The sequence below is a fragment of the Nanorana parkeri genome, unplaced genomic scaffold (assembly GCF_000935625.1).
Source record: "Nanorana parkeri isolate BGI_ZX_2015 unplaced genomic scaffold, ASM93562v1 scaffold33, whole genome shotgun sequence".
Lineage (NCBI taxonomy): Eukaryota > Metazoa > Chordata > Amphibia > Anura > Dicroglossidae > Nanorana > Nanorana parkeri.
Genome location: NW_017306301.1, coordinates 966013 through 980367, shown reverse-complemented (window position 1 = coordinate 980367; position 14355 = coordinate 966013). Strand labels below are relative to the sequence as shown.

The 14355-nt window shown below is 44.2% G+C and overlaps 1 protein-coding gene across 2 annotated transcripts in view; it reads left to right on the top strand.

Annotated features, from left to right (window-relative positions):
* Positions 1 to 13233: 13233 nt before the first annotated feature.
* The window catches only part of PDE1B (phosphodiesterase 1B), a 258702-nt gene continuing 257580 nt past the window's right edge, over positions 13234 to 14355 (top strand). For both annotated transcript variants that reach the window (XM_018568960.1, XM_018568967.1), the window contains exon 1: positions 13234 to 13369. In XM_018568960.1, the coding sequence (XP_018424462.1) occupies positions 13312 to 13369 (58 nt within the window). In that variant the 5' untranslated portion in view covers positions 13234 to 13311. The remainder of the gene's footprint in view (positions 13370 to 14355) is intronic.

Sequence of the window (14355 nt, the reverse complement as noted above, 5' to 3'; positions counted from 1 at the left end):
AAATTGCACACACAAGCATATGTAAATCCAATTTAATTGAAATGTAGAATAGTCAACACATTTTTATTATTAAATTTGCAAGAAACATTTGAGGAAAATGTCACTGTGGAAATGTAACATTAAGCAAATAGATAAATATGCAGCGCTCGTGCCCTTAGTCGTAATAGTAATTAATCAGTGAAAAAATGGGTGATCGAATTAAGATAATTGATTAAACAAAACAATTAATATCAGGTAGTGTATATTAGTAACAAAATGTGACATAAATGTGAAAAATTTTGAAAAATATAAATATATATTCCATAACACAATCATATATTGGTGATTGCGTCTCCCATGAATGTCAATTGTTCAATTGTTAATAAAATTAACAATTGATTATCCTAAAAGGATTTTGGTGTGCTGATGACATTTTTCTCTACCAAACTCTTGTGAGATAATGTCCCCTTACAGAGTTTGGTCTTAAAATCATACCACCATATATGTGGACTGCCTGGGATGGAAAGGCTATCGGAGAGGTACTTGGGCTGGCTTGGAACGGTGGGGTAGCGTAAGATGGTGAACGTTTGTTGAATATAGTTATTATGGTTAACATGTTATTTGACGGCATAAAAAAAAAAAAATAGGGGTTACCGAAACGGAAATGAATAGCGGCCATGCATAAGGGGGTGGTAATGGCCTGGGGCAAGGACATTCATGGGAGACGCATTGCAGTCTCTTGTACTATTGTACTGACGGGTCGGAGTGAGGTATGGCTATTTCGGAATAACTATAAGTTATTGTTATCTCAAATTTCATTGTTTCGTGTAATTTGAATGACATATTTTGGAAACTTTTGAAAAAAGTGTTGATACGAATATCTTTTGATGAAAACTATTAACTTGTCTATGTTCGACACAAATAAAATTATTTTGGAAAAAAAAAAAAAGCATACCACCATGAAGCTTTACTTCGTTAGCAAGGGAAGTCTGATTCTGTCTGCTGCCTTCAACTTAGTGTACCATGTACTGGCTGCAGAAAGATGAATAGATTAGATACTCACGTGTGTAGGTCCCCTTGGCAGTGACTGACAATCTTAAGATGCCATGAACATATATGTAAATGTAGCATTTTAAATTTGCTTCTGTGTTTAATGTATGTTACATAGTATCAGCTATAATAGGGAGTGACCACATAACATAAACACTTCAGGATGTCTTTCTGTTGCCTCCAACCCAGCCTTTCTTTTTCAGGGGACAGGACACACAAATTCTGTGTATTCTAACTCCCTCCCTTTTAGATTGTAAGCTCTCATGGGCCGGGTCCTCCTTACCATCTTGTCTTGATTTGGATTGTGATTGTATAGTCTTCCTTATATTGTAAAGTGCTGAGCAAACTGTTGGCGCTATATACATCCTGTATAATAATAATAATAATAATCTCAACTGTTCCTACTACAGCCCTCTGTCATCTCAGGGACTTTTTCTTAGGAGCGCCTTCTCTTTTCTCCTCTAGACCAGGGCCCTCTCTTCCTGGAGGAGCATGTCTACCACAGAAGACAGATAGAGGGGCACTTATCAAGAAAATAGTGACACAATAAGACACAAATCAGACTGCCTCTTGCTCAGAAAAGTCTATGTAACAGTTTTTCTGTTTATCTGTGATCCCTGCATCTGTAATCCTGGGCAGCCACCTCCAACAGATTTTCTATAGATCTACAACAGAATTGTACTCAACTAAGAAGTTGTTTGGGTCAGGTATCATTCTGCCGCAGTGCTACTTTACAGCACCGAGAGAGTAATTTATGACTCAAGCTCTAGTAAATCTGTGTACAATTTGTCTTCCTGTGTAACAGAATTGATATTGTTCCTTCTAGTGTTTTCTTGTAGCATGTGCTGTTACTGGCTTCTAGTTCCTGGCTGTGAATGGAAATAGACCGACAACTTTACATTTAAAGTCCCCAGTCACTTTTTCTTCTGAGCACATTTTTTGGTGTCAGAAATATCATTAGGCTCACACACTGCAACTGCAACAAGCACACACTTGAAAGGGAAATTCCACTTAAAATATATATATATATTAAAAATATTAATATAGTGTATATCATTGTTGGACAAGCCATTTTGTAATTTAATGTTATTAAAAAATTGCATTTCCATTTAAAACTGCAGCTACAGTAATGTTCTAAGGCCTTCCTGCTTCTGTGATTGGCTCTTACAGCTTCCAATACCATCTCTATGCTGACGACACTCAAATCTGTCTCTTCACTCCTCAGCACGCCTCTTCTATCTGCTCACGCATCACTAAAATGCTCACTGACATATCAACATAGATGTCACCCACTTCCTCAAACTCGATCTGTCCAGAACTGAGCTTATGATATTTCCTCCTTTCCATGTCCCCTCCCCTGACTTCTCCGTCACGGTTAATGTTTGTTTTTTATACCAACATTTATCTTTATTACGTTTAATTATCTGTAAAATTAGGGATTGATTTTTCAAAACTTGTAACATTTGAAATTTTTTGGAATCAATAATTGTGCAATCCTGGTAAGTCAAACCTCTAAGATATTCTCGTCTTTCTCCAGATCAAATAAAGGTGCCCATACACCTTACAATTTATCTGCAGATTTTCTGTGGTCAGATGGAAAAAGTGCAACAGATTGGCCCAGGTGGAGATTACTCCATCCACACAGTTAAGTGTAGATGGAGGAATCTGTTGCACCTTTTCCATCTGACCATTGAAAATCTGCAGATAATTATAAGGTGTATGGCCAGCTTAAAGGTGCGCATACACTGCGCGATTCTTGTACGAAAATCGTGGGAAATCCCGCGATCGTATGAGAATCATGCAGTGTGAATGAAGCCGTGTGACCGTTCCTACTGTACGGTCGTATGTCTTTTGTCTAAGGAGAATGCAAGAAAACCAGCCGAGAATCGTACGATTTTCGGCGGGTTTTTAGCATGCTCGGGAGACAAATGCCGAACGGGCTGGTGTGCGCACGCGCACACTGCCCGTTCAGCATTGTGGTCATCGGAAGCCCACCCCTCAGGGGGGCGGGCTTGCGATGATTGCAAGTACGATCTGCCTGTCCAAGATGAGTAGATCGTACGTTTTTAAAATTACTTTACAACCGTCGCAAGACTAAGGTCTTGCGATGGTTGTAAAGTGTATGGCCACCTTAGGACTTCAGATATGCTTTGTCTACTGATCCTAACTTTGCGATGGTATTGATTGGAATCATATGTGTCCCTTTGCAACAATGACCTAAAACTGATGTGACAGTACTTTGTTTTATGCTCAAAATCTTTATTTGTGGATTCAAACGTGCTTCAGTCTAATGATTCAGATGAGCAGGGTGAGTATAGAGATGTTTTTGAAACCATCTAGTAATATAAAGGCAATGTAAGCTCATACAACACTAGTGCTGTTCTGTCTAATAGATGATGCGTGGGGCAGGAAGAAGTCAGGTGGACTTTACCATTTTGAAGTACCATTTATATTTAATGCCACCCCTATGCACTAACACAATGCAGCTGCAATGCGCATACACCACAAAGCATGGAGGTGCTCTACTGTATGTGGTACTTGCCAAATAGTGCATGTCTGTTTTTTGAGATGTTGTGGTGCGTTTCCAGTTCAATCATTTGAAATGGCAGGGTTCACAACTGAGCGGTTTTTTTATGCTCGTTTTTCAGCTCGTTTTTTCGCATTTTTTCGTTCAGGCCTTAGGCCTGGTTCACACGCTGTAAAACACTCAACATGTGAAAACCAATGATTGCCTATGGGCATGGTTCCCACCTGGGAGTTTTACAGCGAGTAGGAACGTGCTGCACCACGCCCTACGCCCAAAGAAATACAGGAGCTTCTTTGGGGCGTTTTGCAGCGCGTTTCCATTGGTATTCCTGAGTGTGGATCGGGGTTAACAAAGCGGTAACCCAGAGCCACACTCGGGAATACAGCGTACAGGTCTTACCCCAGTCCCCGCTGTGTCTTCGGCGGCTGCCGACTTCCGGGTTCCGTCCTTTGCGAGCAGCCGCGCCGCAGGGGGGTGGAGCCGGCGGGAAGTTTAAAAGTGAAACTAAAAAAAAAAAAATGAAAATAGAGAAAATAAAAGGAAAAAATAAATAAATCATACCGCCAGTGAAACGCGTGTTTCACTGAACGGAAGAACGCGAAATAAACAAGCTAAAAAACGGGCATAAATAAAACGCTCAGGTGTGAACCCAGCCTAATACAACACATGTTAACTTTGGAAAAAACAAATATCAACAAGTGTCTGATAACGCAATGCACCACAGTAGAAAAGTGTGAATCGAACTCTGGAAGTATTTTAGCAGCGGGCATAACATTCTTTATAAATCTGTCATCTAAGTATCAGTCCTTGTGCACTGCTGCAGGCTACCTTCACTGGACCCTACCAACCTCAATAATCTCAGACATATCTCCTTACTCCCATTCACCTCTAAACTACTAGAACGCCTTATCTACAACCGCCTGAGTTGCCACCTCGCTAATACCAACCTTTTGGACCCCTTTCAGTCCGGCTTTTGCCCTCAACACTCCACTGAAACCGCCCTCCTAAAACTCACCAATGACCTAATAACAGCTAAAAACAACGGCCACTATTTCTTACTGGACCTTTCTGCTGCTTTTGACACTAATGTCCACCCGCTGCTCCTCAAAAAACTCCACTCGCTTGGCCTACAAGACTCTGCTCTCTCGTGGTTCTCCTCCTACTTATCTATGTGCTCCTTTAGGGTCACCTACAATTCTAACTCCCCTCCTCTTCATCTTTCTGTAGGGGTTCCCCAAGACTCTGTCCTTGGACCCCTTCTCTTCTCTATCTACACCTCCTCCCTTGGTCAACTAATAACCTCACATGGCTTCCAATACCATCTCTATGCCGATGACACTCAAATTTATCTTTCCACTCCACAACTCTCCCCCTCTGTGTCCTCTCGTGTCACTAATCTACTAACTGACATATCCGTCTGGATGTCACAACATTTCTTAAAACTCAATCTTTCAAAAACTGAGCTCTTGATATTTCCTCCTGCCCGTGCACCCTCCCCCAACATTTCAGTTGAGATTGATAACACAACTATCCAGCCCTCCCCTCATGCCAAGGTCCTAGGTGTCATCCTTGACTCGGACCTCACCTTTCTTCCCCACATCCAATCACTATCCAAATCCTGCCGCCTTCACCTTCGTAACATCTCCAAAATACGCCCCTTCCTCACCAAAGAAACCGCAAAACTACTCATCCACTCCCTTGTTATCTCTCGTCTTGACTATTGTAACTCCCTCCTCATTGGCCTTCCACTACACAGGATATCCCCCCTTCAGTCTATCATGAATGCAGCTGCCAGACTCATCCACTTGACCAACCGCTCAGTGTCTGCAACCCCCCTCTGCCAATCCCTGCACTGGCTTCCACTCGCCCAGAGGATAAAATTCAAAATATTAACAGTCACTTATAAAGCCATCCACAACTCTGCCCCCGGATATATCTCAGACCTTGTCTCAAAATATCAGCCTAACCGTCCACTCCGCTCTTCCCTAGACCTCCTGCTTTCCAGCTCCCTAGTCAACTCCTCCCATACTCGCCTCCAGGACTTCTCTAGAGTCTCTCCCATCCTCTGGAACTCTTTACCCCAACCTGTCCGTCTATCTCCCACCTTGACTGCCTTTAGGCGTTCCCTAACAACTCATCTCTTCAGGGAAGCCTATCCCACCTCAACCTAACCACTGAACTATCACGTTCTCAAACAATTCATCCCCACACAGCTATCTCCTCATTTATCATTTCCCCCTCCTCTTTCACATTGTAAGGAAGACATTACAATTACAATACAATTCAAGACAAGATGGTAAGGAGGGCCCTGCCCCCGAGGGCTTACAATCTAAAAGGTGATGAAATAGCAAAGGCAGAGTTAGACAAAAATACTCACTGACATAAGCCCTAACACTGTGTGTTTATGATGTGGGTATAGGTACATGCTACATATAGCATCTGCAAATGACAGTAAGGCATCCTTAGGGATTAAAAAGTTTAGGTCTAAAGTGAAACTTTCCTGAGAGAAACCTGGAGGCTGCCATTGCTGACCTCCATCTGAAATGCTTTTTGCCTGGCTGTCATAATCAGACATCCCAACTCTCCCGGACGCTCCGGGAGTCTCCCGCTATTGGATAGCGGCTCCCGGCTGCCCGGGAGAGAAACACTTCCTCCCGGAAAGGTTTATCTGCTCAGATAAACCTTTCCCTGCGATCGTTTTTTTTTCTTTTCTAACATCGGGAGCCGCGGCCCGACCGTCAGTCAGAAAAGAAACAAAAAGGCATACGAATCCATAGCTAGATTCCTATTGGCTATTGCACTTTACAATAGCCAATAGCAAACTAGGTAATGTACCCGCCCACTGCTGCTGTCAATCAGCAGAGGTGGACCTGAATTTTTCTATCAGGTCCTCTTCTGGTGATTGAAAGCAGCAGAGGGCGGGTGCAACAGCTAATTTGCTATTGGCTATTGCAAAGTGCAATAGCCAATAGGAATCTAGCTATGCATTCTTATGCCTTTTTTTTTATATTCTGACGACTGCAACTGTCAGAATACTAAAAACAAAATCAGAAAAAAAACCTGCAGATAGCAAAGAAGCTATTGCTTCCTGTTCTATCTGCCATCATTTCAGGGGGGTGCTCTCTCCCAGCCCCCCTAACCCCTCTCCGCGGATGGGGGGGGCGTAGAGGGCACCTCCCTGAAATGAGAAGGACACCTCCCTGAAATGGCTTCTTTCAGGTTGGGATCCCTGCATAATGACCCTCTGGATTTAGTACTTTCTCAAGTCACTAACCTAGGGCAAGTGCACAGATCGGAGTCCTTCAAGGGCCCATTCACACTTGCTTTATCAAATCCATGGCAATTTACCTGTTCTATGTGCAGTAAGCTGCTGTGCTATTCATAGTACACAGCATCTCAACACGTTGTACAGCAGAGTGGAGCACACCACAACGCACATGCTGTGGGGTGTGGTGCACTACATTGCTAAAAAATAAGGTCCCGTACATTTTTGATCTGGTGAAGTGCATTGGCTGCTATTAATAATAAATGGGCTGCTATAACACACTGCACATTAACACGTGTAGCGCCCCGTCAAAACAGGAGTGCTTATTTAAATTTAGTGCTGTCAGATTGTATTCAGTCTGATACTGATCTAATAATCTATGCTCATTTGGTTTCCCCTAAGCAATCTGTTATTGTTTGCATCTGCCTGCTGTTAGGCATATCCTTGCCACAGAGCAGAACAACAAATAATGCACTGTTATATACTGAATATCATGGCCAGTGCTGCATGCTGGGAGAAGACATAAATATTGAGGGCCGACCATGTGAGATTCTCTTCCTCCCCCGGGCTCCTGCTTTAGGGCAGGCTGCTATGGACTGACTGATCTGGCTAGGCCTGAAGCCTAGGAGGCCAAGCCATGTGCTCACACTTAGGCCTGAGTCTGGGACACATTGGCTGGAACTGAGGATGACGATGACAGTTGTGGGGAGCCTGAGAAGTGATACTCTACTGCTACCTGAAAGTCTGTTCCTGAATGGACTAGTAGCTTTTGATCCACAATTGGCTTAAAGGTCCAATATCTGTGATTGCAGCAAGTACTTTATTCTACAACTTAATGGAGTCTACACTACCCTGAGTGTCCTGTGCTATAACTCTCTCTCCATGAGTTCTACAATAAAGTTCTTCAGCATCATATCTTCAGTTTGGATTTCAGCTTTCAAAACAGAAGGGCTGATAAGTGCTGTTGGGGTAGCCATGCTACGAAAATCCCTAGACAAGCTTGGAAGACCCGTTTATTCCAGCGGCTCCTTTGGGGGTGAGCATTACACATGTAATGTGTTAATTAGTGTTGTTGATCCACCACAAGGAATCGCAAAAATGTGAATCCCTTCTTTAGGCACATTAAACGTTCAGCTTAAATTAGCTAAATGCATTTTTTTACAGCTGGTTTTCTTTAGAGAGATACTACAGCCTGCTTTCTGCCACAATGCTGCAGAAAAAAAACCCCTTGCTTTCTGTGTGGAAGCAGTGGTGTCTCTGCAGAGGTCCAAAGCACCCCCTGGTAAGTCAGCGCTAGAAATCTTCAATCAACAGAGACTTTTAAAGAGCTCTGGCTCTGATTCAGCAGGGGACATGTGAGCTCTGCAGCTTGCCAGCAGGGAACAGGCTCTTCTACTCAGGCTACAGCTTTCTAATAAAAGCAAACTGCAAGGCTTTGAAAACCTTTGTTTTGATGCATCTGGAATGTATTTAAGGCAGGGGTAGCCAAACTTTCACACTCCGCCTGTTGTGGAAATACAAATCCCATAAGGCATTGCAAGACTGTGATAGCCACAGCATGACTTCCAAAGGCAGATGCATGATGGATTTGTAGTTTCCTCACAGCAGGAGGACGCCTAATTTGTGTTGTGCGGATTTACTTGAATTTAATTTGCGGGTGCGCTTGGCAAATGTGCTCAAATGTTTGCCAGCTGCAAACTTTAATGTGAAACCTATTGAATTCAATGGGAGGAAAATCAATTATCTCCATTTACAGGAGAGCAACATGGGAAAAACACCAATTCCTTAAATTACAGACTACAAAGATGGCTTTAAGCTATAAGCGGTGTTACAGCTGTTGGGACACGGTCAGTGGCACTGTATCCTGGCATTACATAGTTCGTACGTCTAATATTTTTTTTAATGTTACATTATTCCTTACATCACTTAGCAGTGGTGGCAGGTGATGGTAATGGTGGCAGACCAGCATTGGTGGCAGGAGATGGTAATCAATGGCAGGCCAGCAGCCATGGCAGTAGATGGAAAAAGTGGCAGGCTAGTGGTGGTGTCAGGAGATGGCAAAGGATGGAAGGCCAGCAGCGCTGGCAGGAGATGATAATAGATGGCAGACCAGTAACAATGGCAGAAGGTGTTAAAGGATAGCAGGTCAGCAGCCGAGGCAGGAATTGTTAATGGACGGCAGGGTAGCAGCAGTGGCAGGACATGGTAATAGATGGCAGGTCAGAGACAGTTGCAGAAACTGGTAATGGTGGCAGCCTAGTGGTGGTGGCAGGAGATGGCTATGGATGGAAGGCCAGCAGTGGTGGCAGGAGATGACAAAAGTGGCAGGAGATGTTAAAGGATGGAAGGTCAACAGTGGTGGCAGGAGATGGTAAAAGTGGCAGGAGATGTTAAAGGATGGCAGGCCAGCAGTGGTAGCAGGAGATGTTAAAGGATGGCAGGCCAGCAGCAGTGGCAGGAAAAGTTGATAGGTAGTAGGCCAGCAGCAGTGTCAGAACATGGTAATGGATGGCAAGTTAGCAACAGTGGCAGGAAATGGTAATGGTGGCAGGAGATGTTAATGAATGGCACGCAAACAGTTGTGCCGGGAGATGTTAATGAATAGAAGGCCAGCAGCAGTGGCAGGAAATGGTAATGGTGGCAGGCCCCAGTGTGGCTTCTGTGCCTTATCAAGTTGCCCAACATGGGGCAGCATCACCAGCGCCAGTGGTGTGCCCTGTTCTGCATCCTTCTTGGCTGCCATCAAGTTGACCCAGTGGGCTATTCATGAGATGTAACATGCTAATGCTTGATGGACCACGTGTCCATGTTTCCTGGACTTCTTGTCTGTGATCCAGTGACAAGGAGACATCTTCTTCTACATGCTGGTGGAGGGCAAAAAAGAAAGGGGCATGAAGAAGGAAGATTGTGGCTGTCTAGTTTCCGAATGGTGGCATTCATGTGCTACTCCAGCCTAGCTTTGTGGTGATCAACCATGTGTCTCCTCATGCATGTTGTACCAAAATGCATCTGTCTGCAGAACTTGTATGAAAAGATAACCCCATTGCTGAGCCCTGCAGAGCAGACCTAGGAATTCCTGTGGCCTGCACCTCTGGAGCTCCTTTCTGCCCACTCTTCCATGCCAGTTTGCCGGACTATGGCGGGAATAGATGTTGATGAACCGGAAGAAGAGGGCGCATTTGCAACTGCTGGTGACATGCGCTACTTTGCGTCTGAGAGAAGGAGCAGGAGGATGATGATAAAGGCTCAGTTATCTATTCCACCACCTTCTCCACATGTTCTGGCTGTATAGCATACCCACTGTCTGAAAGGAAAGGAAGATGTGCCCTGCCTCTCAAAGGATCATCCCAAACAGTGCTTTGGCCAGCAAATGCACCACCTGCTCACCCCCTATTAGCTGCCAGTGACGAACCTCTGCCTCTCCCTTTAGGCCTCCCATGATGACAATAGCGGATTGCCTAATTTTATTAGCAGGCATGGCAGTAGGGGGATTCAAGATGTGCAGATTTGGTCCACTTGACACTGTGGTGATTATGTGCAGTAAACTGTAATGCAATTGTGTGCAGTAATATGCAGATAACAAAGAGCAGGTTTATATTTGACAGCAACAAGTTCACGCTGCTGACCCCAAAAAAAAATTAAAAGACCATATCAACTCAAAACCCTTTTTTTGCAAATTGTTTTGAGATTTTTTGTTTTGCAGAAAATAAAAAAGTGTAAAACAAAATAAAAACATGTCTCCAAAAAGGAAGGTCAGCAGAACTGATAACACTGAACAGCACAGTGGGGGTACATTTCACTCTCTGCAGCCCACCACACTGTAATTCATTGTACTGAACACGCTACCATACTACACTACTAGCAAAACTCTCTCTCCTTTACATAGCTCTCAACTGTCCCTCACTAACTCCAACACACAGGAGAGCTCACTTTTTTAGGGGAGAGCTGGCACAATTTTAAAGCCCTGCTTTTGTGCATAGTTTTTAGTGGTGCATAGTGGACCAGACTTCACAGGTCAGGCAAAGCATTATGGGTTTACCTTTGGTGCTTGGGTGAACTTGGCCATAAGTTCGCCGTTTGTGCAAACAGCGAACATGGTCACCATGGACCCAACTCAGTGGGGAACGTGAAACTCATCCCTACCCTTGATTTAAACAAAAAGTTGAGTTGGCCTTTTAACTTGTAACTCATATCATTTACTAAAGCTCATAAGCATAAACCAGTGCACCAATCAGGCCCGGATTTCCCACAAGGCCACTGAGGCCCGGCCTCGGGCAGTCTACATTGATTTTAAAAAAAAGTGTAAATAACAATGTAAACAAAATAATATTAAATAATTTAATAAAAAAATAAAAAAGGTGATTAAGTAAAAATCAATTGATGGGGAGGGGTGGTTGGCAGCGCGCGCGGGGGGGTAAATTGTGGAAACTGGCCTTGGGGCGGCAGGGAGAGCAAATCCGGCCCTGGCACCAATCATGTGCTGACAACTGAAATTGTAGCTTTGTGGCAGTCACTCTGTGATAAACACAAACATACAGGCTACCTTATATATATTGAATTTACTAACAAGCATGACTTTGCAGTGAATGCTTCAGCAGCATCCCAATGAACATCAGCTAAGTGTTGCTGTGCCTAAACTACAAATGTGATTTTTTTCTAATGTTTTAGGATCTGTCTGACAGCAGTAAGGAATTTTGCATGCGGGCCATTGGCCATACTGTGCATGGGGTTTTGCAGTGCTCATGTGCAGATGTGGCCATTGTTGCTACGGTCAGTCTGTGTACAGAATTACATACACTGTCACTTGGTGTGGAGGTTCCAATGATCAATACATGTGATTTCTCTTTTGCTCTAACAACACAGCATATGGGTATTTTTGATCAGCTGCTTTGCTTGCCTCATGCACATTTCTTCGCTTTGCAAACTAGTAATATTGGGGGAGTTTTGTTACCTTTTGTTAATCTTTCAGGTAAAATGCTGAAAAGCACATTACATAGTGCTCTTTATTGGATCAGAAAGCACAAAACCAGAATTAGTTGGATTCCATTGTCACGGCAAAATAGGATGGCACTGTACGTAGTACTGCCCATCAGTGTACAATTTACAAGCTAGATTTGGAACTCATGCTCCATGTGCACACATACATCCACACACGAGTCTACAATGTAGATGTACTTTATTGATTGTGTCCACTTCTTGTTCACTTGCTTTTGTAAATCAGGCCTGCAGTGTTCACACCAGAGGGCCAGAATGACAGCCAGGTAACAATAGCAGATTGAGAAGTCAGCAACCTCAATACTTCTCTGAGAAAGGTTTCATGAACTTAGCAAATGTGTGGTAGGACCAGAATTTAACAGCAAGTGGCCACCTAAAATAAGTAATACCTATCAAGGGGCCATATCTTCAATTATGAGACCAATTGCATATGCCTGCCATACGCATTGCAATTTTCAGATGATTTCAACCACTTTCTAGTGCAGAAAAGACTCAATAGATCAATGTAACTTCCAACCATAACTTGCTTTACAGTAAATGGTTGGCGGGTCCAATCTAAACCTGATTGAAGGTGATTGAAATGGTCTCACCATTGCTGTTTGGCCAGGAAAAGGACCAAGTCACAGGGGAGGTTTTGTAACAGGTGCGTAGCAGTGACACATTTGCAATCTTATCAGTTTTGTTGGACCAATTGAACTTCAGTCAGTGACAGGTCTGTGTCACAGTGAGTAAAATGTCTGTGTCACAGTGATCCCAGACAGTTGCAGCTCAGTCATTAACTTTCTGCAGTCTTTATAGCATCTGTATAGACAATGATACTCATGATATCCAATGCAGCTGCACACTATGCATAGATGTGTATTGCAGCCACCTACAGCTGTCATTTTGCAGCCATCTACATATTGGCAGAGAAAATAAGCAGAGATCTGTAGCTGCTATAAAGTTCCTGATGTGTCAAGATGTTATGTCTTTTTTTTTTTTTTCTTTTATCCTTACCTTGCTCAATGCTGCAAATTATAAGTGAATCTTTTGTTTTTAAAGAGTTTATAAAGAGCACCTGCTGCTCATCGTCTACCCAGTGACGATGTGTTTTCTGGCTTGCTTCTGCCCCTCTGTTTATCACTCTTCTCTCTTTCTTCCCCTTTCCTATTGTATGATCGCCTCCTCTCCTGTCATCTCTCCTGTATCAGTGCTGATCCCCCTCCTCTCCCTCTCCATCTCCCCCCCCCCCCCCCCTCTCTCTCCAGTGATGTGAATCGGCGGTGCTCCCCGCTGCAGACACATACACAGCCTAGTCCGATCTGCAGGTCACACACAGGGACTCCGCTACATCCTACAGCAGCACCGTCATAGCAGGTTCAGGCTGGGATACGGCAGACACCACAGAGCCTCCTGCTCAACGGGGACCACGGTGGACACCGGGGACTAACAGCAGCACCGGGAGCTTCCCCCCGGGATCTTCAGCAAGTGATAGCGGAGGCGTACCTGTGCAGACATGTCCCACCAGGCGACACGGAGGCTGCAGCGCGGAGCTCCTATTCATCTGCATCCAGGTACAGGACTGTGTACTTCATGGGTGCCACTGCCTGCACATTGCACCAGTCACTGCACTCAGCCCATATTGTACCCATCACCGCACTGAGGATTCCACATTGCACCCCACACTCCTGGGGTACCACATTGCACCAATCACTTGACTAGCGTTACATTGTCACCATCACTGAACTGATTCCACATTGCCCCATCACTGAATGCCTTTCATCGGACTGATTCCACTTTGCTCCCATCACTGGGCTGGATATTGTCTCCATCACTGGACTGACTACAAATTGCCCCCATCAGTCGATTGACCCCACATTGCAACCATCACTGGACTAATTCCATATTTCCTCTATTGGCTCTGTAGTGTCCCCATTAATGGACACCCCCCCATCACTGGACTCACTCACATTGTCGCATCAGTGGACTGATCCCTCATTGCCCCATTACTGGACTTACTCCACATTGCTCCCATCGCTGGACTGGCTTCACATTGCAGCAATCACTAGACTGATTCCACATTTCATCACTTGACTCTGCATTGTCCCCATCACTGGACTGATTCCACATTGCCCCTATCACTGGACTGATTCCACATTGCCCCATCACTGGACTGACTCTGCATTGCCCCTGTCACTGGATTGATCAATTATGCAACCAACATTGGACTGATTCTACATTTCCCACACGGCTGGACAGACTGTACATTGCCCCTGTCACTATATTGACCTCATATTGCAACCATCACTGGACTGATTCCACATTGCCCCCCTTAACTTGAGTCTACATTGTCCCCATCACTGTGTTGACCCATATTACTACCATCACTGGACTGATTCCACATTGCCCCATTACTGATCTGACTCCACATTACAACTCTCTCTGGACCTGCACTCAGCTTTTGACTATAGCTTGTGGTACTGCATTCAACTTGTGTTCAGCTGGGTGCATTGCAACATGATTTAAAGGCAGAATCAATTTGTTAACCTGTAGCTGTCAC